Source organism: Ixodes scapularis, unplaced genomic scaffold (assembly GCF_016920785.2).
Source record: "Ixodes scapularis isolate PalLabHiFi unplaced genomic scaffold, ASM1692078v2 PGA_scaffold11__112_contigs__length_91849675, whole genome shotgun sequence".
In the NCBI taxonomy this organism is placed as follows: Eukaryota; Metazoa; Arthropoda; class Arachnida; order Ixodida; family Ixodidae; genus Ixodes; species Ixodes scapularis.
Genome location: NW_024609837.1, coordinates 57,280,360 through 57,304,038, shown reverse-complemented (window position 1 = coordinate 57,304,038; position 23,679 = coordinate 57,280,360). Strand labels below are relative to the sequence as shown.

Genomic DNA, 23,679 nt, shown 5'->3' with positions numbered 1-23,679 from the left:
AAATTTTCAAAGTAGTTTTCCGGTTGCAAAATTTGCAACAATTGGGTTTCCGCGGAAATTAAGTCGTTTACAGTAAACGCAAATTGGAAATGTCCTGGTGCTAGCCGATAGGTGGTGCCGGTGCTTGCAAGAGTTGACAACGCATCACAATCCGACTGAAAGTGCAAACAATGACGCGCAGGAAAGCGCCCTCGCCATACTGCCGCACGTGCAACCGGGCATTTGCTACGCGGGGCAGCCTGAACCGGCACATGGAGATGCACCGGCCGTTCCGGGTGAAGCACGCCTGCCACCTGTGCGTCAAGGAGTTCGCATGGCCCAGCGACCTCACCACCCACCTGCGCATCTCCCACGGGTCGCCCCAGAGCAGGCACCGCATCGGGCGCCTCAGGGCAACCCCCCAGGGCACCGCCCCGGCCCCAGCCGCCTTGCCCAAGTTCGGGAGGCTGCCCCAGAGCTGAGGGAGCGACCCTGGGAGCTCGTCTCGCCACAAGGGCGTCCGCGGGACCCTGGAGTCGGGTTCGGGAAGCTGCGGAGACTGTCTCCACGTAACTCCGCGGAACTCTGCTCCGGACTGTCGGGGGTAGTTGGGAGGGCGTAGCGGAACACAAATGCCGTTCTCACCTCAGCAGTGACCGTAGACAGCGTGAGATTGATCTGCCTTTGAGGTGTGGCGACGCTGCTTTATGCCTTAGACGAGAAATTGAGCCGGGACAGTACGACTGCTAGCCTAAGGTCTATAATGTGCATCATGCAGTAGTGATACATGACCAGATGCCGGTACAATGCTCATTTGGACCTAAATGGGTGAGGATTTAATCCAGGATCATCGAGCTCTGCAGTGCGAGCTTTTGCTCCCCGTACTGCGAGTTGCGGTGTGCTAACGCGCACAGCCATTGAACCCAGATGGAGTGGATGGGATGGTATTTTGTCAACAACTGCTTGTCCTTGTTTGTAGTGTTGCTTGTGTTTCGCTGCGTTCCCATGCTTTGCCTTGCCCTACAGTGAACCACGACCAAAGCTACGAACTAATCGCGAGCCGTTCAATAGTTGCGCGTTATGCTGCTCCCATCTGCATAATAATGCGGGGTGCCGGTGTGCCCAAGCAACGTACCGCACAGTTTCTAGCCGACTCGTAGTTGGACCCGGTGGTCTGTAGCCTCGACTGTAGTCTGTCGTAGGGCGAGACGAAATACGCCAAAGACGCGCCAATGTCGGAAAATTCTGGTTAGCTGGAAAGAGTGTAAAATCGAACCGAAAAAGTAGGGTCTGGGCAAACTTGCAGAGTGGGCGTACATCATTGCATTCCGCACCTTTTGGCACGTTTGTTTGAAATACCCTATTGTAGCTTTCTTGGTCTAGCAAGGGCGTGGCAGTGCTAGACCGAAGGCGAGATTTTGCGCCGTTTTCAGTCGAGCAGTTCAGAGCTACGCGAAGATGGAAGGAAGATTGTGATGCGAGGGCAGATCTACTGGAGCTTGGGGGAGGTTGCCGGTTGCGAGTCCGATGCACCGTATTTGTTGTTGGTGGCTCTTCTAAAAAATGGAGGTGGTCCGAGAAGTTGACTGGAATGGGCAAGAGTGAAGGCCCACCAAGTTAGATATTTTGAGTATGAAATCTCGGTGGACGGTGCAAACAGTATGGAGTGGATACGGTGATGTTAATTTCATAACTTGAGAAACTCTTGCCCACGTTTTTGTCTTGCAAGTCCCGAGGTCTAGAGTGAATTTGCATCGAAACGTTTTGTTAGACGTCAGACATACCAGAAGCATGGAAATAGCCTCGCAAAAACGGCAAAACCAAGGGTGCTCTGAAAGTGCCTAGCTGTAAATTCTTCGGTTTTAACGAGTACTAGTTACAGTAATCATTCTATTACTTTATTTATTTCGTCTTTTTTTCTTTAAAGTTTCATACATTTTTTTATTAAAGCCACCTTATTGGCCAATTTTTCAGTTACATGGGTCCAGCCTAGATATAGAAGTATGCTTTAATCTCCAGCAATGAAAAGAGAGAAGAAAATTAAATTCTAGCGGGGACATACGAATAGTTTAATTTTAGGTAGAGGAGGAACTCGCAGGTTTCGTGTTTCGAGATGTTTGTGTATTCTTGAAAGCACTAACTCCCCAATGAGTGCAGTACATCTGCCAGTACAACTACATGTTCTTGCAAAATGTCTGGGCAGACTTATTGACAGATTGAGTGTCCTGTCAGTACCGATTCTGTTGCAGCGTGTTTGGTGCAGAGACGAGACCACAATCTATGCACTGTCTGGGTGAGAGTTAGAGCCTTTTTACTTTTTAAGTGTGTAACCAATCCAAGCTAACTACAGGGAGCCAAGAACTCGCCAGCCTGGTTTACATGCAACAGCTAGCTGACTCATGGAATAAAGGAAAAACAGTGTCACCAAGTTAGCATTTGGGTTTTGGTGTCCTTGCTGCCTGGAAATTTGTTCGCTGAATACTCTTTTATTGAATCTGGGTTGACAGTCCCCTTTGAATTGGCTCTATTTTGTGTTGAGTTTGGTTCCCAGTGACATTTTATTTAGATTATAAAGGTTACAAATGAATGGCAACCTAAGCGGAAGAAAATGTTTACTAATCGAAAATTTTTGCACAAATGAAGTTGGGGCATGCAGAGACATGCTGCGCGTGTAAGTTACGAGTGTGCAGGCCCTTTTTCGAAGCATTTGGCTTTAGCTAGGATTTTATTCATACTTGCCTCATTCCACAAGCTTTACCTTTTCTTTGTATTTGTGCTCACAATTGCAGACTTTTTTTCTTTGAGTCACATGTAAGTACATGTCCACAAATTCTAATATACAATCCGTGTTCCTTGTTTGCATGTAAGAGTGTTCATGTGCAGCAAGTCCCTGTGCTAGCACTGGGTTTTTCCTCTGAGAGACACAATTTTATACACTTGTATAGCTTAATTTTTTTTCTGGGATGTCTTTGTTCTCACGACCTCCTGGTGGTTGCACTGAAAACAAAGTTCTGTTTCACTTGTCACAAAATTGTGAGAACATACAATGGCGTGCAACGTTGCATTTATTGTTTTTTTATACTTAAAGATAAATTCCAGAAATTGTATTTTTTCTGAAGAAGGTTTCTGTCTTTCCAGCACATTTTCTGGGGGAGTGTGGCATTGAAATGCCCCGAGATGTTTCGTAACCTTAAGGCTTAATATCCTTTTTTATTAATTTTGCAAACTGAATCACAGAGGTCGCAGGAATTTCCCGATTTTTTTCTGACTTTCCTGAATTCCATTGTAGCACCTTTGTATGTGAACTTTTATGAGATCTAACTGAACTGGTAGCAGTGACTGAGGGTAAACTGGCCTCTTGCGTTGGGTATATTTTGATGGTAGCACTTTTGGCGTAAATCACAACACGCATCCAGCGATACATTGGGAGACGGGTTCACTCGTTGTACTGTCCTTATCTTTTGAATTAATAGTTAATTAACGTGCTCGCGAGATGCGGAAAACTCCGCAAGCCGAAGAGGCCCGCACTCACATCCACAAAGTGTGACTGTGACACACAAACTACATCAACTCCAAGTTGGTGCAATGCGGTAACCAAAACGACCATATTTTTATCCGCCCACGTCGACTAAATGTTTCGAGGTTGCGAAACATTTTTGCTTTGAGAGCTGCTCGCATCTTTCGTTACTGTTATGTATTGTTTTCCCATTCTCGTATTCATTTAAATAATTATTTCACTCGCACATTTTTTAATGACACGTTCATGTATATCACATTGCTTTAATTTTTTCTTTTTGCACCATTCTTAATTAAGGAATTGTGACCTGGGGTTGTAGGTGGAGGGAGCGGGCCTTCTGTCATCACCTTTTGTTGTCTCGTAAAACAATAAAACCTCACATTTTACGCCACCCGCCGCTCGAAGGTTCCCCGTTCTTTCGAGTTGGTCTGTCTTTTTAATTTCGAACTGTGCCTTTGCGGCAGTAGTTTGTGCCTTGCGCCGAGCAAGCCGACCACCTGCGTAGACTGCCATTTGCGAGGATAGGGCCTAAGAACTATTGGCCCTTCGACGTTGAAAATAAATTACAACCGCTCGATAGTCGGACTTGTAGCAAAGAGCCCTGTACGGGGTCCAATGCGAGCTCTAGCGAAGCCATACTCTTCACGGCTCCCGTTTGAGGTCATTGAGATGAGCGAGTGCATTTTGGTGGCGTCGTATCAAGTCCAGTGCCATCTGACGCAATGAAATCGGCAAGGTATTTTTGGAGTCACACGGATAAGAAATCTATAGTCCGTTGCAACCTAAGAACGAAGGGCGAGGGTAAGACGGGCCGGGGAGGAGGAAGCAGACGGAACGTTGGAGAAGAGAGGGGGAAACCTCCTTCTCTCTTTAGCGCTCCGTCTGCTTCCTCCTCCCCGGCCCGTCTTACCCTTGCCCTTCGTTCTTAGGTTGCAATGGACTATAGTTACCTTGTTTCTACAAAATTAATGAAAGTACTACCACCGTACCGCATGTTGATGTCTGCTTCCCATCAGGACGGATTGTAAACCAATAATGGCTCAGAAAAAAAAAAAGAGATTGAGCTTAGACCAGTTTGTGTACCTTTCTTGCGGTGAACGTTAGCTGCAGTAATGTGTGCCTTTGGCTTCGTTTTTAATCTGTAAGCGGGTCGTACGATCGCCTTTCTTTTTTAAATAAGGAAGCGTTTTGACGTCGTCTAAAAGGTGAGACCTTTTCCTGTCGCACGCTCCCATCTAAATTCTGGTTACCGAGGTTGACTGTTTTCCCTCGCGTAGGCTCTCCGGCCCCGTCTCCGACGAGCCACTGAAAGATGACCGGTGCAACTTCTCCAGCAAGACTCGTTGCTGGAGGCCTCACCATTCCAGTTCAGTGATCTTCGTGAAATTGCGGAGCAACATCGACGCCGACCTGTGCAACTTGTGAACTGGACTTTACCGGCTTTTTGCGGACATTGGCTAGTTCTTGGATGCTTTGTCAAGTAGTTCTCTATCAACATCTTCGGAGTTGACTTGTTGGTGTGAACGTAATGTGGCTTCTTCTGCTGCAGTGATTACTAACTGCGCTAGCATTTCTGGAAGCGGGCGCTCTGGCGTCTTTTTACTAGTTTGAAGTCGCAGCCACGTGGGAGCTTTTTCTCGTACACGGTGTTTGTGTCGCTGTGGGGATGGTGTAAATACTCTATTTCCCTTTGCCCACGTTTTTTCTGCTTAACTTTAAAACTTACGGCATTCGTCGAGATGGGTGTCGAGTCAAAATATGTGCATGTACATCGTCAATTTGTGCCAGACCTCCAATGTCGGGCTCTTACCTTTAGGGTAGCATACGGATGAGCAGTGATTCTGATATTTTAGATGTATGGTTATGGGATTGAACCATTTGAGTTTGTTTCACTTTATGTGTGAGTGAAGCCGAACGTACAAGCACTAATGTGTTGCCCCGAATGATGCTTGCACTGCAAACATTCTCTTGGCAGGGACGCTAAAACCCCAGAGCTCGCTCTGTAACAAAATAAGTTGGTGACCTAAAATATTAATGCGAAAGAAAAAGGACAAATGCTTGTCCTGTCCTGTCCTCCCTTGTCCTTTGTCTTTCGTGCTAATATTTTTTATGAAACTCTCTTTTAGCTTCTGCTGCACTTACACTTGAAGTCATACGGAGCATTGTGTAATGTGATGCCATGTTGTGCAACATTGTGTTTCAGTGTTCCATACTGTCATTGTCGTGGATGAAGTTTGAATCATCAGTTGTGTATTTAAGTTTATTACAGTCACAGATAGCTGTTAGTAAAGCGGGAGAATTTGAGTTATCTGGCACACAGCATGAAACCACCGCCTTTTTAGTGTCTTTACCACATATAACTGTTCAAAGCTTAAGCAGTGCTAAAGGATCTTTAAGGGCACAGGGTAAGTCCTATACTCCCCATGCATTTGAGGCCATGTTGAGGAACATTTTTCTCGGTGACTATTAGGAGTATTCCTGTCATGTATATATCATTTTGTTCGAAATATTGTGTTTTATACACTGAACTAGAATTATTTGAACCAATCGAAAATAAGTTTTTTTTTTAATATTTTTTTATTTTAGTACTGAAATTTTAGTTTATTTCATCTATTAAAAACTTTGTAACTCAAAAACTGCTAGGTGCACATTTTTAATTTTAGTTCAGTATTTTTGAACACCCATGTATGTGGTAGGAATAAAAAATCAACCCTCTATAATGTCAGGTTAAGGAAAAAATGGTACCTATGTACTAAAAAACACTGTTTTGAGATAATTGAGTTTAAAGTAAAAAAACGGGTGAATAACGAATTTCTATTGGCACCAACAGCCTCAGAGTCATTTTTTCAATAGCCGCCAGCTTGAAAGGCATTGCTAAAGTCATGTCTTCGCCTTTAGGCTTAGTGCCTTGCTTGCTGGGCCTCTTTTGTGACATGCCATGTCGCTTGGTCCGTAAAGTATATTAGAGTGACGTCAACTTCCCTCAGCCACTTGATGGTTTTCCACACAGGGTTCCATCCACAAAACTTCAAAACATTGGCTTCTGCAATGCTGCCACCATTGAATAAAGGAACAGCATCCAATGGCGCCATTTTGTCGTTACGAAAACACAAACGCTTGAATGTACACACGGTACACACCTGGGAAAACGTGCACAGCGTCTCGTGATTGTCTTGGTTGAAAAAAAGCTATGCAATAGTTGCGAAATAATTTTTTTGAGATTATCTGTTACTGGACAAGCTTTTAGGTCATGTGTTGATTTTGTTTTGTTAGAGAATTCATCGATAAACAGGGAGTGTACCCCAAAAGGAGGCGTGGTCACCTGCTACTTGCTTTCGAAAGAAGTGAATTTCAGCCCGAAATATAGCTTTTTAAAAACACTGGGACAATGGAAATTGTGCAGAAAGAACTGAACTTTTCAAATTGCGAAAAAAACTATAATCGATTTTTTTTCAATTTTACCTTACCCTGTGCCCTTAAAAGCCTAGAACTGGTGCCGAAAAACTGCAAGTCCTGCCTCTTGTTTTATGACAATGTGAGACTATTACTGTACCCGAAATTAACGTAGCACTTGAAACCTCGCTTCAAGGATTGCACTGCAGTTGTCAATAACGATTTGCAAAAAAATATCTGTACAATCCTGCTCGCTAATTTTTTTTTTTTCACAGTGTACAGTGAAACAAAATTTGCTGAGGCTACTTCTGCAGCACTCAGATAGATTCATGGTCGTTTCAAGTCATTGTCAGCTTTGTTACGAATAGTTCGTTGTTGCCACAAAGGAATTTCTCCAAATATTTTGATTGACTTGCAGTATGCAAGCCAGCCTTTTTTGAGAGAAGTGCTTGAAGAAATGAAGGCTGGGGATGACCTACAGTGACACCCATAGTTAGCTGCTTCCCAAGCGACATGACCTGTTTTTGCTCCTTGACCTCTTTGTTGCCAACAAAGTTGCTAAACCAGATTAAGATTTTTTCATTAAACTGTGTTGGTTAGGCCACTGACAGCTCAAAATCTCAATATATTTTTTTTATTGTACCAGATGACTGAAATGCATACCTAGACATCACCCTCAAAATTTGAAGCTTGAGAACTATATATTTGTCGTGGATGAAGAAAGAATAAAACAATTAAAACAGGGACAACACAACCACATCTTTCCCGAAAGACGTGGTTGTGTTGTCCCTGTTTTAATTGTTTTATTCTCTCTTCATCCATGACTTAAACCAACACGCTCTTCTCCCAAGCACATATATTTGTTAAAACAAACAAAAAATTTCTAAAACCCAAATTTGGCTTTCAGTCTTAGTCTTGATCGTTTGTGCATGTCTGCGAATCAAAAAGCCAAACCTGACCCATTCCCTTTCTCTTTCTCCCAATAAAAAAAAAACAACAACCCAGAGTTCTCCATGTACGCAGAAGAGGCAGAAGAAGTAGATACGGACCGCAGCGATTCCGACGAGGAGGTGGCAGACGAGGAAGAGGCGGAAGACTCCGGCGGCGGCCACCTGCTCTACGGCCACCTGACGGGCATCCAGTCTCTCCCGTCATTGCCATCCCTCCAGCGCACGCCCGGCGCGGTGTCGCTCCACACGATGACGGGCCAGGAGACGGCAGTGGAACTGATGGAGGACCAGATGAAGTCGAACATGAAGCGCATTGTGTGCCCCATCTGCCAGCATAGCTTTGCCAACAAAGCCAACTTCAAGCGGCACCAGCTTCTACACTGGCCCGTGCGGCGCAAGTTCCCCTGCTTCCTGTGCCCCAAGCAGTTCAACTGGCCGGACGACGTCAAGCGCCACATCCGCAGTGTCCACCACCTCAACGTCGACCCCAGGACGCGCAAGAACCAGTTCCCGGGCAGCAATGGGGCCAGCGGGGGAATCGTGTGAGAAAGGGGGACCTCGGAGGACTGCTATTCGACTTTGGAAACTCGGGTCCTTGTGGATTTGAAGTGACCTCGAAGGACTTCTGGTCGACTTTGGAGACTCGTGCCCTCATATCCTTGAGGTGACCTTTTAGGACTTCTGGCCTACATCTGTTTAGAACCAATCTAAAAGAGTGATGTTCTTTTTTTTTTTTTTTGCCTGTTGTGGGGTGTCCCCTGGCCTGGGGTGACCTGGAACTGTGACACTTGACCTTGAAGTGACCTTGACAGACAGCCTTGTGACTTCGTCTGCCAGTAGCACCTTCTGCTGCACTTGGTGTTGTTGTTGGTGTTGTCACAGTTGCCGAGCCCGCTCGCAGGAAGGGGTGAGTGCCCTCTTTGCTTTATTTCTTTCCGAGTTTGAGTTTTCTTTTTGCACGAATTTTGGGTGACACGGTGGATTTCGATGGGGCCAGAAGGCATGCTGGAAGCCAATATGAGCTCCATACCTGCATTACTAGACTAAGGACAATGTTCAACTGCATGCAAGCTGTTCTTGGTGCCGGTCGTCATCTAGAAATTCAGGAATGAGTAGGGTGACCAGACGTCCCGTTTCGGCCGGGACAGTCCCGCTTTTGAGGTCCACTTCTGCCGTCCCGTCTTTTTGTCCCAATAAAGAATCATGTCCTGTTTTCGCAGGAGTGCATAGTTTTGAAATCAGCACCAAGCGAGTTGAAGCAAACCGAAACTATGCCCACTCTTTACAAGTATATTTTACAAAAATAACTGTAGGTACTTTAAAGTATCTACCCAGAGAGTAAAATTTAGAACTGCTCTTGCCCACAAACACCTTTCAAATGGGTGTATGGAACTGAACTGTGAGTGTAACTGTTCCAGGGCTTAGTGCACTATGGTTAAGGTTTAAAATAGGACAAGTTATTTATTAAATTTGTTCTCCCAATCCCAATGTTTTAATACCCCCCCCCCCCCCCCCCCCCCCCCCCGGGCTGGGGTGTCCTGTTTTCTATTCTGAGGAATATGGTCACCCTAGGAATGAGCCTGTTTGGAGCTTATGCTTCATGATGGTGCATTTGGTGGGTGCGTAGATGCAATGTCATAACAGCCTTTACAGCAGTAAGGTCACAGGATTGTATGAAAGGCATTGATGCATTTGACCAAGCGAGTTGAATAGGTACCACTGTTGCAATTCAATCTATATGGTACATCGGGTGCATACGGCACATAGTAGGCTGTGAGCAAGGTGAATTTGCTTTGTATTGTAATACCCCAATCAAGTGCCCTCCTTAGCAGATAATTTTTATAATTTGGAGAGGACGGTCAATGTTCTGCCGATTAAGCACAAAAAGCTTGGCCTGGATGAATGTTTATCTTCTACAGTAAAATACCAGGCAAGCGCCCACTCAAAATTTTGAGATAATCATGAAAAAAATGGGGGATGGGCGCTTGTCCGGTCATCAATTCTACATATGAATGTACTGTGCATATTTTCTCAGATTTTACAAATTTGGGAATGGGCGCTTAATGTGGTGTGAGCGGATGCACGGTATTCTACGGTAAGCTGGTTGAGGGTACTGGTTGGTGTTCTTTTTTTCTCATCGCCGTGAAATGCTGCTCATTTGTTTTATGTGCAGTAGAAGGAATAGGGAGAAAATTGGCCTTCTCACGACTTGGGATGAACCTTGAACCAAAGTCACTGGGTCACTAACGGAGTGTTTAAAGTCTCGTCCGCTTTTTGTGTAGCGGCGGTAGTGCCGGCGCATTAGAACTGCCTTGTCCGCTTTAGTCACAGACAGAGCGAGGGCGGCAGTTCTCCCGCCTTTAGCATGAGCTTCCTACCTTCGACAATGCTTCGGTGCTTCATGCGCCTCGAGCACGGGCGCATGGCCAGAGCACGGCGGAAGGCACGGAGCGTGTGTTGGATGATGTGTCCCACCATTCTCACTCTGTGAGTGACTATAGCTGCAATGCTAGCTGCAAGTTTCGTACGAAAACCACAAACCACCAGCTCTATTTTTTAAAATGTGGTGAAAAGTATATAGCGGGGGTTTTTAAACTGGGTTCTTGGGAACCAGGGACTCCCCAGGGCACTCCAACGGGTTCTCCGAGCTGGAAAATTTCCTCGATCGTTCCTGCCCCCGGAGAAACTGTCTCCCCAGTCTTAACACTATGGGGTGTCCCGAAAATAAAAAGATTTATGGGGTTTCTTTTTGTTGCAAAAATAAGCCATGCATCGTTGGACGCTCCTTCTCCGCCCAAACGTAGCGCTAGCGGTCCGAATGGGATGCCAAAGCTTCAGAACGAACCGTTATCCTATTCGGAGAGCAAGTCGTCTGCTTCTTGCGCAGGAGTTGTGGTGACGTCAGAACAACGCCAGGCTCTTATTGGCTGATTGAAAACAAATAGTGGGTAGACCTCAAAGCATCTAGCATTGAGATCTACCCACTAATTTTTTCAGTCGTCCAATAGGAGCTCGGCGTCGTTCCGAAGTCACCGCAATTCCTGCGCAAGGAGCAGACGGCTTGCTCTCCGCATTTGAAAGTTATAGGTGACTTTCTGAAAATTTCACTGGGAGAGTGGTGGCCGACAGAGTTCTCAAATACACAGAGCTGAATGGTGCCAGTTATTGAAAACAGGTGAAAGTGGGCCCTATTTTCCATCAGAAGTTTCACAAAATTACTTATATATATTTTTTTGATTAAGATAACACTTAGTTCTGAAACTTTAGCATCTGGTTCGGAACCCTAGCACCACATTTGGGCGGATATTGAGCGTTTGGCAATAAATTTGTTTTTGCGTTAAAATTTTTTTTTTTTACATGCCGTTTTTTTAGCAGAATTACTTCATGTGTTCATGCATAACTATGAGCCAAATGCATCCTAGTGTGTGCATAACCACTTAAAGGGTCTCTAGAGTCCTGCAATGATTTATTGCACGAATGCCAAGACCAGGCAAGGGTTTCCAGATTATCAATATTGGCAAAAGGGGTCCCTCGAGATTGGAGAGCCTGAGAACCTGTAGCCCAGTTGTTTATAGCATGATTCTAAACCGAAGACAAACGGACAACAAAGGCACAATACGCGCATATTGCAAATAACAGCCTCATACTTTTCGAGAGCATGAACAAGGTAGCCGACAATGATGATGATGTCTCCTAATGCTCCTTTGTAGGCGACGCACGATCGAGCCCCTCTCTGAAGCAGAGATCCTCAACTGAGTTGTTCTAATAACGTTGCCCTCCAATATTTGTATCTATTCTTTTTTTTTACTGTCTTTCTAAACTTTATTTTCTGTTCACGTCACACGACCGCTTTCCATTTGGGTAGTACGTGGCATTGACTTGTATTTTTTGAGGGTGGGCAATGTGTTGGCTGTCCCTTTGGGAAATTTGTATTTCGTCGTGTGCAAGTTTCCCTTCACGCCTAATGTAATGCCGCATTGCCATCGACGCAGTCAATTGCCCGGTTTGTTACGTAGGTCCGCGGTGCTCCGATGCACGCCTCTGAAGCGAAATGCAATGCAAGATTCGCCTGATTTCCGAATTTCGTTGGCCCTTCCCTAGCTCAGAGTAGAAATTCGCGCCGAGGTACCCGAATCCGTAATTGTGAAACCCCCGTGCCGAGAAACTGCTCTACGACTGCGCCTTTTCGCGGAAAAGAGAATGTGGCAGTACGTGCAAACACTTTCACCTTTTCTCGGTGCCCCTTCTCACCAGTGGTATGCCCCACAAAGCGGCTACAATTCCGACGTCACTTTGGCATCGGCCCGTATTGACGTTAATATTGGTTTAATAATAACTTTTTTGTGAGGGGGGGGGCGGGGGGGGGGGAGGAGGGGGAAGTGAAGGTGAAGATGAAGGTGAAGGAAGAGGGAGTGCATTTTTTGAGATATGTGACCTATTCAAGCAGTTTTCATGAACTTTTTTGAGAATGCGGCGTCCAGTCACTCAAGCTATGGATCCTGGAACGTGTCTCCGGCTGGTGTGTTTATTGCGTCTCAGAAAGTGGTCCTTTGATTTTTACGCCCGCTGTTGTCATAGAAGTGTCATGCTGTCACTGGTTGCAATCCCGACCACTTTTGATGTGTGGGCGGGCAGGACGGCCAACGTGCCAGTCGCGGACACATTCCCGGCACCGTACCTGAACGTAAACTGTGCGAGGGAGCCGTAAAGGCATGCCTGCCGGTCTTGTGGCACCCACGCGACGTTTCCCTCCTTCTGGTCTTTCTTTTCAGTTGCCTTTACCCCGGCGCAAACGAGGCTCAAGAGGAACCGGCCGTCTGCTGATACGCATCGTCGAGAGTCTCTCGCGAAGCCGCGTCTTCATTGCCGGGACGTTGTTGTTGTCGTGTCGCACCTCTCGTGCTTCTGTGTTGGCCCTAGTGTTGTTTCATGCACCTCAAGACTTCAAGACGGGTTTTCTTTTTGTTTCAATATTTTTTTTCACAGATTCTTCACCGTTGTCTTGGTTGCCCCATGTTTGTGATTGTTCTCTGGAGTGACACAACGGTTTTGAGTGTGCCTGACTTCTTTTAGAGAAATACGGGAAGCGATGCCGGGAAAGCCCACGTCGAACGCTTTTAACACGAGGGTCTACTTTGGTGTCTGTATTTTTACCGCATTTTTATTTTGGGACTTAGCGCCGGCTGTCGCTGCTTTCAAGCTTTGAGCTGTTACGACGGTTTTTATTTGGGTGTTGCCAAATACGAGGGTTAAGAGTCCCGAAGTTGAGTTTCTAAGATGTATACTTTTTTTACCGTCTTCCAAGAAGACGTCTCTACATTCCAGTGGCAAGTCTGCTCGAGAGTGGTGTACGACGTCAGTCAGAAATGTCGGTTGCCGCTCGTAAGGTTGCCATATATATGTTTTAAGTAATAAGAGATAAAAAGAATATGACGTGATAGCTTATTGAAATGCACCGTGCGACGTGAATGACATGCATTGTGAGCGACGCCCAACGGGAACAATGTGTGCTGCATTCGTGACGGCCATAGTTTCTTACGCGTAGCAAGTTACTCGTTAGAAGCGCATCCCCTTCCGACGTTGACCTCGATTTGCTAATCGAGATCACCACCCCCTTCAGTCGGTCCCCATTCAAAAGCTGTGAAAGTCACTCTCGGGGTGGGCTGTCACGTGTGATACTGACGGCCTCTCTCTCGCTTTTTCGGGTGTGGCATTTTTTCTTCACTCAAATGTGTTTTACTTCTCTCCCGTCACGCACCTATGTCCTCCTCACGAATTTGTCGCTTCTCTTTTTCTACCTGGATAACCGGTTTTTTATGCCGCTCCGTTCCAGCGCCACTAAAACTGCACGCTGTCATTTGGTGTTTCTGCTGCGCGTCCACCCTGTGTCGAGTTTTTATCGAGGCGACTCCTCCTGGAGTATATTTTGTTTTAGAGCAATAAAAGGATATTTAGACTTTTGCAAACGGGACTCGGCAACTTTTTCAAACGTGGCCCCTCTCCAGCGTGCCCGAGGATCCTCCTCTCTTGTCACTGGGACGTTCTCGACGTAGTGGCATGCTGCGTGTCTGCTCTCTTGCCTGCGGTGTGCCTGCGGTGCTTGTGCAGGGAGTCAATTTGTTTCTTCTCAAACATAAATGCGAGAGGCAGCTGGTGACCTGGAGGGTTTAGGGAGCGACAATGTGCGCTTGGTTTCACGAACCTACGAACGGATGTGTGCATCGTTCGTTTTGTTCAGAGGTGGACGTTGCTGCAGTTGCTGACAGGTCAAGAATGACAGGGAGGAGTTTCAGTCATCCCGCCTTCGGCGCAGACTTTGTAGCTTTGTCAACGCTTTGGTGTCTTGTGAGCTTAGAGCTTGTTGTTGCAGCCAAAGGTACGGCGAAAGGCAGTGAGCATGTGCTCGAGGCCAAGCATTCGAAAGAGGCCTTGCTGTTCTCAACTGCCTGGGAGAACTCTGAGCAGCACCTATACGAGAATGTTTTGGTCAATGCGGGGGATGTAATGGAAGAACAATGCCAGATTTGCCGGAGGTCTGGAGCAGGAGGGCTAACTCGGAAGCATGACACGACGTGAGCCCATGCATGCTTCGCCCAAGCTTGAGATGAGCGAATGAGATGCTCGTGCCAAGAGCGTGTGTGTGTTGTTGAGTGTCGTAGAATGACTGTTTTTTACACTTTTAGGAGAAAGCTCACATTTGTCTTGTACACTTTGCTTCCAACGCCATGCTCCTGGTTCGCAAACACTCTTGAATCGAATGACAGGACCCCCGACTACTAATCGCATGGAAACCTGTCATTACATAGAGGAGGAAAAATGATAGACCTGCAACCCATTTTGGTCATCTCTAACAAAAAATTTTTATGTTGAATGTGTTCTACGTTAACATGGGTGCGATTGTGTTTATACCGAGACTTATAAGCTTATGCTGCATCATGTGACGACTTGGTTGTGACGTGACATGGTCACGTGACGACGTTGCACTGATGGTGTCGCTTCTTTGCCTCTGTCTCCTTGCATAAACTCCCCTATAGCAAATTCTATGTAAAAAAAAAAAAGGATGCTTCTTGGACCAGTTGTGAGAGTTGAGCAAAGAAATGAGGTGTGTCATTGTCACTGTTTGATGCGAGCACCTTAGAAGTTTTGGGTGCTCTGATGGAAAGCTACTGGAAGACACTCAAATTTTTTCGAGACCTTTAAAGCATAATTTACTATTGTATCGCAGGTTTCTCTTGTTTGCATGCTTCTTGGTACACCAAAAAATTATGCATCAAATGGCTAATGAGCTTTCTGGTAAAACTAATATAACGGAATCCAGGGAACAAAGACGACGATGTAATATGAACTGTCGGCCCGTTTGGAGACCCTAGTCTATGTTTTCTTGCTTACTCCCTTTATCTTTTCACGTTAGTCTCTGGAAAACACTCATTCCCTATTAAATTCTGTCTCCCCTCATTTCTCCTGCGGACAGCGACGGCTGCATTACGCACACATTTTTATTTTGAGTTGAGCCAGGCACACTGGGCTAACATCCAATCAGCTTTTGATTTGGGCCAATTATGCGTTGCACGACGTGCACTCATTAGCTGTTCCTTAAAGGGGCTCTGAACTCCCTAAAACATGTTTTTAAGTTCCCAAGTGGGACGCATATGCCAAAAAATAAACTGTCCCAGAAAAAGAAACAAGCTTTCTAGTGCAATTGTTATAATGCAAGATTCATTTTGAGTTTGGAGTGAAGTAAAAGCCCTTTTCGGAAAAGCTGAGACGAGCCGCAATGTATATATTGTGCTAAAATTGTTTTTCCGGCAAAAGATTATTTCGTGGCTCAAGTGTTTTAACCAGGCACTTAAAAAGTGTTTTCTTCGGGGGGGAGTTCAGCATCTCTCGGAAAGAATCACTGGCGAGACGTTGACTGCATGTAAGCACTGTATGCCGGAACCCCGGGTCGTGTGTTGCGTGCGCACTGACTTGGTGGTGAGTGCATTGACGCGAAGCTGATTCATCGCTTACCGACCACCCCAAAATACTTCGTGCGGCCTAAACGCTCCTTCACACGCTTACGACTGCTTACGACTGAGTGCATCACGACCTCTCGTGATCTGCTACGACCTCTCGTGATCTGCTACGACAACGGGACGTGCGGGGGTCTCCTGTTGAGCAGCCATGGAACACTCACAATTTCCGTACATATTTCCTATTATTTTAGCGCCTAGTTCTTTCGTCGTGGGCTTGAGTAACTTTCGACAATGTTGTAAGCCACTGTTTCTCATGGATGGTACATACATCTGATCTCACAAATACCGCAAAACCTTCGCTCCGGTCAAATGCAGTTTCAGGGCCACCTCATAGATGGCGGCAGCGCATTCTCTTGTCTTAAGATATCGCAAGAGGTCATAAAGGTTAATTTACTCACTCGCGAATGGCTCCAGCCGATTACGATGCAACCTGTTTTTAGGCTGCTTACGACCTCCATTGCCGCTCTGCTGCCTGTTGTAAGCAGTCGCGAGTGGCTTAAGGACCATTGCAGTCACTCGTCGTAAACCGCAGGTGTGTTAGCCAGCCGTAATAAATTCGGTTGTGGTAAACCAGCTCTTGAAGCATGGCTGGCTACTACTGGAGCGAAGGGGGTACCGTGAGCAGGTGCTTGCCGCCGTTTCCTCAGAGGTGCCCCTCCCGTTCCTGTTGCAGAAACCCCGTCCCTGTCCATCTTTTCAATCGACGACACCTCAACTCCCCGGTCGGTGCGAGGCACGCGTGGCAAGGAAGAGACGCGCTTCCCGTGCGACATCTGCCTCAAAGACTTCTCGACAGCGTACACAATGCGGCGCCACCGGGCCATCCACAATCCCAACTTCCTGAAGCACCAGTGCGACTTCTGCCCGCGGAGCTTCACGTGGATCGACAACCTGCGCTCGCACCTGCAGGGCATTCACGGAGTGGTGCCCTTCGCCGCGAGTTTGAGGGGCTCACGGGGCCGTGGAGACCATGGCGGCGGACCGACCTTTCCCTGAGGCCTGCGGGGGCCCTCACCCTTCGGTAGCCCTTCCCCTTCGAAAGAGTGAGTTCCGGGTAACCCCTTGCCTCGTGGGAGCTGGGTCGTGGGAACGTGTCCTTGACCGGTGTGTTTAACGTTTTGTGGGGTGGTTTCACGAAATGTCTTTTCACTTCCGGTAAGCCGCATCCCCCCTACGTCGACGAAGGCCATCTGTAACTTTTTTTATTAGTTTGCACTCAGACATTTAGTTATTTGGGTCGTTTGTGGCCTTGACGAAACCAGCATGGTGAATGGCTCTGTCAACGACAGAACTCCGGAAGTACGGCCAGGGATGTATTTGGCTGCATAGATCCACTTACTCTGCTTTTTCTTGTTTCGGAGTCGCCCCGGTGGCATCTATTTGGGCCATTTTGGGCGCTGACGGGTAAACTTTTCTTTAGCTGGCCTGTCTTAAGTCCAAATAAAGGCTGGTATATGTTGTCGTAGTTGGAAAAGGCTCGACCGGCTTAAAACTGAAAATATAGATTTGATCGGCGAACTTGTGCCAGAAACAAAAGAAAGAATGAGCATCAAAAAAGCAGCAGCGAGCGTCGTGGTGTCGGCATGACAGCAGACGAGCGCAACAGCAAGTTGGCAAGGCTACACTGGGCTCGTTATCTACTACACTTGGTGTCTCAAACATTCGGCCTAGAATGTTCGAGCGTCAAACACTTGGGAGACAGACTCGGCAAGGTCACGTTGGCCTTCTGATCTATTGCACTTGGTATCGAACATTCCCAGAATGTTCTAGCGTCCTCCCTTTGGGGTAAGAGTAAACACCAATCTTCTAGAAGTACGAAGAAGTGTTCTGTTTTAGCCACGCGTGCGGCAATATAAAGATTGTTATATCAGCTAATGCTATCTCTTGCTTCCGACCACTTTGGCCGGCGCAGTCGATCACGACACAAGACAGCTCGGAACAGCCTGGAAAACACAGCTTCCATGCGTACTAGTTGGGCAAAAGTTCATCGGCGTCTCGTCCGACAAAATTTCTGGCTGGAAGTATGTCACACAAAACTGCACTATACCGCCCATGCATTGAAAGCGGTCCGTCCCAAAGTGGCAGCAGACGACGCGTTTCTGCTGCTGTACCATTGCCAGGTTTGCGACAGGCAGCAGACGCATCTCTGACATCGTCAGGCAGAAATGGACCTTTTTCCAGTGAGCTTCTGCGCATGCGTACACTCCCGCTATCGCCATTTTCGCAGGACACTGGGACGCGGTGCCCTGCGAAAATGGCAACCGCAACATTATCTTCGCGCGTATTTAGTCTATTTTGACGCTTTGTTTTTAGTGTCAGTAGTGTGGGATATAAAAAGCACTGAAAACCAATACAACGGCACGATGCCAACGTGTTTTGACGGACGGAAGCATGTTGGGCTGCTCTTCTATTATAGTTCGCAGACAACTCCCCAGGCGGCGCTCCTTACTCGAAAAAGGTCCATTGAGGGACCATGTTCGAGGACCCGATGAACACAGCAGTTGGAGACGCGTTCGAGGCACCATGCTTGTGGGGACGACTGCAAAAGTGCTGCACGGACTACATTTCAGATCAAGAGAATGCAATGTTTTGCTAAGTACTGCTCCAAATGAATCCTTGATGTTCATAACTAGGCCATAGATTTTCCGGTGTTTACCGTATTTGCACAAATATAACGCAACCACGAATATAACGCAAAAACAAATTTTCAAGTATTAAAAAAAAAAAATTATAACGTGAGTTGAAGCCGCGTAAATTTACCGCACCCGCAGAAGTGAAAAGGGAATAAAAATCGAAGAAATGTCAGTTTCTGTTTTGACTGCACTCATCCTCACTGCTCAGGTCCTTTGGTTTGCAATCCACTTGGCGACTTCCCAGATATACAGCAGCATGACACCGCTTGTCTGGTAGTAGTTCAATTTTCTTTGGCGTGAGCTCCTCCGCAGCCCACAATCAAAGCAAGGCACAAGCAGAAGCGCCTACACACAAACACCAGACCACTCTGGAGCAGAAACTAAAAACCACAGGCAGAAAAAAGACTGCGGGACCCGAGCCACGATCACACTCATTCTTGTTCTGGTCCCTCCACTTAAGGGAGGATGTGGGGAAGAAAAAAAACTTTTTTGTTTTTAAAGGTATTGGCATGAAACTTGCAGACTAGGTTGGTACAGGGGCCCTAATAACCACTGCAATGTTTCACTCAATTATGCCTGTTAGATTTTGAGAAACACGAGTTTCTATGTTTCTTTGTTTTGCCAACCCCGAGATATTTTTGGAGCACAGTAGCAAAATGAAATTCACTGGACAAGTGCTTGAATATATACCAAAGGGGGAGACAGAGCCCTTTTTATAAATTTCCTTCTGGAACGGCTTTAGTGAAAGTTTGAATGTTCATGTTACCAAATCCGCAAATAAGTACAAAGACATTTTATAACTTTTAAAAAAATTTTATACTTTATTGCAGAAACTGAGATTGTCATGCCCTTCTAGCACTCTCTGGCACCAAAATAAAAAAGACTGCATACAAATCGAGCCACTAGTTAAGAAAATATCAATGGCAGAAACAGTCATGGCTCAAGAAAATGCGTTCCTGAGAAAAAGAGTCTGAAAGTTTGAGGCACGGCAGTAGTGTCAGAAGGAACCCGCAGCATAGTCTTGTGTGCTGCGTTGCAACGTCCTCTTCTGGCGTGCTTTGGTTTTTGCACTGTGGCGTTTGGTGGCCTTGTGTAAGCGTAGGGAGTCCTTCTCCGAAGCCCGCCGGAGAGCCAGGTGCGCAGGCTGCAGGTTCATGGCACTGGACATCTCTAGGTGTGCCCTAGCGCACCCAGCATTAAACCTGACGACTGCCTCGTGCAGCGCAGTCTGTACCGACACCAGCGAGGCGTGCTGCTCCTTCGGCATCAAGGCCCACAATACGGAGTGGAAACTCTCTGCAGCATTTTGCGTCTTGGCTCCCAAGCAGCGTTCAAGAAGCGATGTCTGCGACAGACGCTCATACACAGGCAACATGGCTTCAGCAACGTAGTTGGGGAGGCTGTACTTGTGTTTGGGTTGTGGCTGTCCCTTTGCCTCGGCGACCTTGTTCCGGCACCAGGACTCCGGTCCTCCTGGACAAAGGTCGTGCTTTGGATCTTCATCCGTCGAAGTCACATGGTAATATGTGGCCATCACAGCTCGCTTCATGGCTTCCACATCGTTACTATGGCTTCTGATGGCCCATCCGTAATACCCAGTCAGCCTCTCAATGAGCACCTTTGTGAGGCGGCCCTTTCCTCCAAGAGGCTTGTTGCTGTTCTGCAAGAGCTTCCGCAGAGCAGTCCCCATACGTTTTTGTACATGGTTGAGGCACTCCTCTTTCTTTATGGGGAGAAACCCGTAGGTCTTGTCTTCAACTAGAGCACAGAAAGTTCTGCTGTCCCCGTCAGATATTAGTGTCGTGTAGCGCAAGTCATGTTTCTCCAGAGAGCGCCCAAAAATGGCGAGTGCCGCTTCAACCTCCATTCTTCCTGAGTTTGCGTCGGTGTTTTTCTGACACTCGTGGTTCTGATGCCACTCAGAGTACCTCTCCTCTCCCGGCTTGGGTCCAGTCTGGCAGCTGTGACACAGATTGGAGAGAACCTCAGCATCTAGGATGAGGCCAGTGTCATAGTCGATCACGCTCCCGACACCAACATGGGAGCTGTAGCCTCTCTTGAGCCATGTGCCGTCGTAGACGACAGCAACATCCTTGGTGAAATTGGGGTTCATTTCCCTGTATGTGCTTTTCACAGCAGCGGCTGACTCAGTGTAGATCTTCTCAGCAGTAGCTGCAGCCGACTTACTAACGATGTTTTTCAAATGATCTTGGTAGGTCTTGTGGTGGAGCCCTCTATGTGATACATTCATTACTGCCCAGAAATCATTCAGGGCAGTCTGACCCTTGCCAATGCTTCTGATTGCCGAAATCGCTCTCAAATTCACATCAAATGCGTTGGAGTCGACCTTGCGCGGGGATGACCACGTGTGAGTCACGACTTCGCAGACGGGGCACACAAGTTCAAGCTTGACGGCAAGTCCCAGAGCGGTCGATTCCTGAATTCTTACGCCCGTCGACGAACAGCTTTGGCAGACTGTATAGCCAAGAAGCTCATTTATAGCATCAAGCTGCACAATCGTGAACTTCGCCGATGAGCTTGTCGCGATAGCGGGGGCTTGCTGAAGCAGCTCAAACTTCCTTTGCGTCGCGGAAACGGAGGCAAGCTTCGCACGGACGGCATTGCGATGTTCGGTTGTCGCATCAGCTTCCTCCTGTGACACGTACTGCGTCTCTAGATGAACAGTCGTGTTCTCTATCGTGGTTTGAGACGCACAAAAAACTGAGTTTTCTTCGGCGGCGGCAGTCGATGAACACGCAGGCGCGGTGATCTCGGGCTCACTCCTCGCGGCGATCGTCGGGTCGAGGCTCGATTTCGCCGCTCTGACTTGCTTCATCCCGCGCTTACACGCTCCATACGCATATCGAGTCTTGCTCTTATACTTGCTCCTCCACATCGCAGAAAAAGAAGCGTGAAAAATACGCGACGCGATCGAAAAATGTAAACAAAGGCGACGAGAGCAATGGAGGAAACTTGCGGATAGCAGACGACAAAAAGCGGAGCGAACAAGGAGGAACGCCGGAGAGACCGAGCGCGGAGAAAGAGAACGAGCGAGCGGGAGAGGAGGAACTTGCTCGGAACTGTCCGGAGCCTCTCGGCGCCAATAGTACAGTCCGATTTTCCGAACGCGCGCATCGGCCAATCACGGCGCCGCGCTCCTTTGGCGGGAAACCTCACGAAACGGCGTTGCCTCGAGCGTGACGCCAGTTTGAAAGGTTGCGAAAGAGAGAGCAAGAATTCACGAACAAAACAAGACCAAGATGGCTGCCGTCCGGTAAACGGTTCGGAAACTAGGCGCGCGCGAATCTGAACTCGATTTGGTTGATCGATCAGCATTTCGCGACCGCGGAAGCATCGAAAATGCGTTATTATAGGTATTTATTTGGCGTTTTGGGATTCAATACGTACAGCAGAGATGGAGAAAGGCATGAACAATCCAAATATTCAATTTTTGAAAAAGTGATTTTTTCTCGATTTTTTGCTTTTCAAGACCCGCGTCCTCCCTTAAACAAACACCTCAGGCACATTCGATTTAGAAGAAAATGCAGAAAAAGTGTAGGGGCATGGCGCGGTCAGTGTGGTTCTGGTGTAGGAATAGTGCTGCCGGTGCGCCGCTGGGGCAGTTCCGCTGCGCTAGCGCCGCCTAATCGAATAAAAATGTACTTCCTTCTCGCGCTGTCGTCTGCTATCATGCACCCGCCACACCGCGAAAACAAGTGCATGCCAGGTGTAGAAATGGTGGTACACTGGATAATCGAACAACGCAGTGCAGACCCTCAGGGCTGCATTCTCAAATTTAATGTGCTCGGGGCTACACTTGTGCACCGATGTAGGAGCTGTAGGTAAATCGAATGCGCCTCTCGTGTTACACGATTGCGTAAACATGGTCGGCGGTCTTGGCTTTGGCTTGGCTTGTGTTGACTTGACTTGGCATGGCTTATGTTGACTTGACTTGGCCTGGCTTAACTTGGCTTGAATTGTCCAGTGCCCGCATTCCCGCTTGGCATGCTGCATTTCTGCCGCATGCTTTTCGGCATGCGTTGTATAAACAGAAAAGCTATAAAAAATGCTTTTTATGTTTTTATTTCCCCTTTCACGTGGCCCTATGCCGTATTTACTCGCATAATGAACACACCTCCCAAAACAGGTACCGATTTTTTTACTTTTTTTTTTTTTTCCCTTCGCGTAATGAACGCATCTTCGATTTTGGCTTCGCGAGTCTCAAATTGCGTCCTGAGCTAGCCACCAAGCCAATTTTCTTTTGCTGCCAAGCGGTTAGGCTAAGTAAATCTAAACCAAGCCAAGCTGTTCCCGTAATGGCTGCAAAGTTGCGGAAGTGATCTACCGTGAAACCGAGCAGTGCGCACACTTAACGAAGCTTGAGGGCGAGGAATCGCTCAACCCCGGACATTCTTCGCCTATTGGATGGATTGATGTCAACAAACACGCCGTCGTCTGTGGTCTGCTTTCGGACAATGAAACCGTGAAAGTGATTAAGCCTAAGGACGGTCGCGTTGTTCTCCATGCTGAGTGAGCTTCATAGGGTGCTTTTCCTTCGGCAAAAGGCATGCCGAAAGCGCCCTAAAATCGTTTGCAATTAATAAATCATGGTTACTGTGGCGCGCCCTGAACCAGCCGTGAATGCGCCTCCATCAGTGGAGACGTGCCACAGTATGTTGCCGTGTCATATTGGCACCTAATATGACGTTTGCCTGAAGTGTGTAAATGCAAAAATTTTACCCCGCGTAGAGAAAAAAGTTGAAAGAAATCATTGTTTTAGATTTTAACTGATTTTGGATGCCGGTGGATGTTTATTGGTGTTTTACGATTAAATCTGAAAAGTCTACAGCTTGTTTGTTCATAACCTATGAAATGCATGTTAGTTTATCTTTCTTTGAACTAGCAACTGAGAAAAAGAAAAAGAAAGGAATTGGACAAAACAATGAGCTGCATTTATCTCCTCAATTAGCTGTCAGAACAGGCACTCTCATAATCGAGTGCCTACCGTAAAATACCGGGCATGCGTCCACGTTGCAACAAGCGCCCACCATCTACTTCCAGAACATTTAAAATAAAGGCAGGGGACATTGGAAGTGCCCACCCCAGTAAAATTCGGAGCCCACCGAGCAAACCAGGTGCTCCTCCGCGACAGCTGTAGTGGAAAGCGGTAAAGCTTTACACACGCACACAGG

The 23,679-nt window shown here is 47.1% G+C and overlaps 1 protein-coding gene across 16 annotated transcripts in view; it reads left to right on the top strand.

Annotated features, from left to right (window-relative positions):
• The window catches only part of LOC8023646 (protein tramtrack, beta isoform), a 217,870-nt gene that overhangs the window by 110,459 nt on the left and 83,732 nt on the right, over positions 1-23,679 (top strand). For 2 of the 16 annotated variants that reach the window (XR_005799053.2, XR_005799048.2), the window contains 2 exons: positions 7,895-8,746; positions 12,612-13,805. The exons of 10 other annotated variants lie outside the window; for them this stretch is intronic. Coding sequence is in view for 4 of the 6 variants with exons in the window: in XM_029966493.4 (XP_029822353.3) it covers positions 16,528-16,850 (323 nt within the window). In the remaining 2 variants the exon portion in view is untranslated. Of the gene's footprint in view, positions 1-181; positions 3,888-7,894; positions 8,747-12,611; positions 13,806-16,527; positions 17,357-23,679 lie in introns of those variants that run through there. 4 more of the 16 variants (XM_029966468.4, XM_040505245.2, XM_029966493.4 and 1 more) reach the window with 3 other exon arrangements.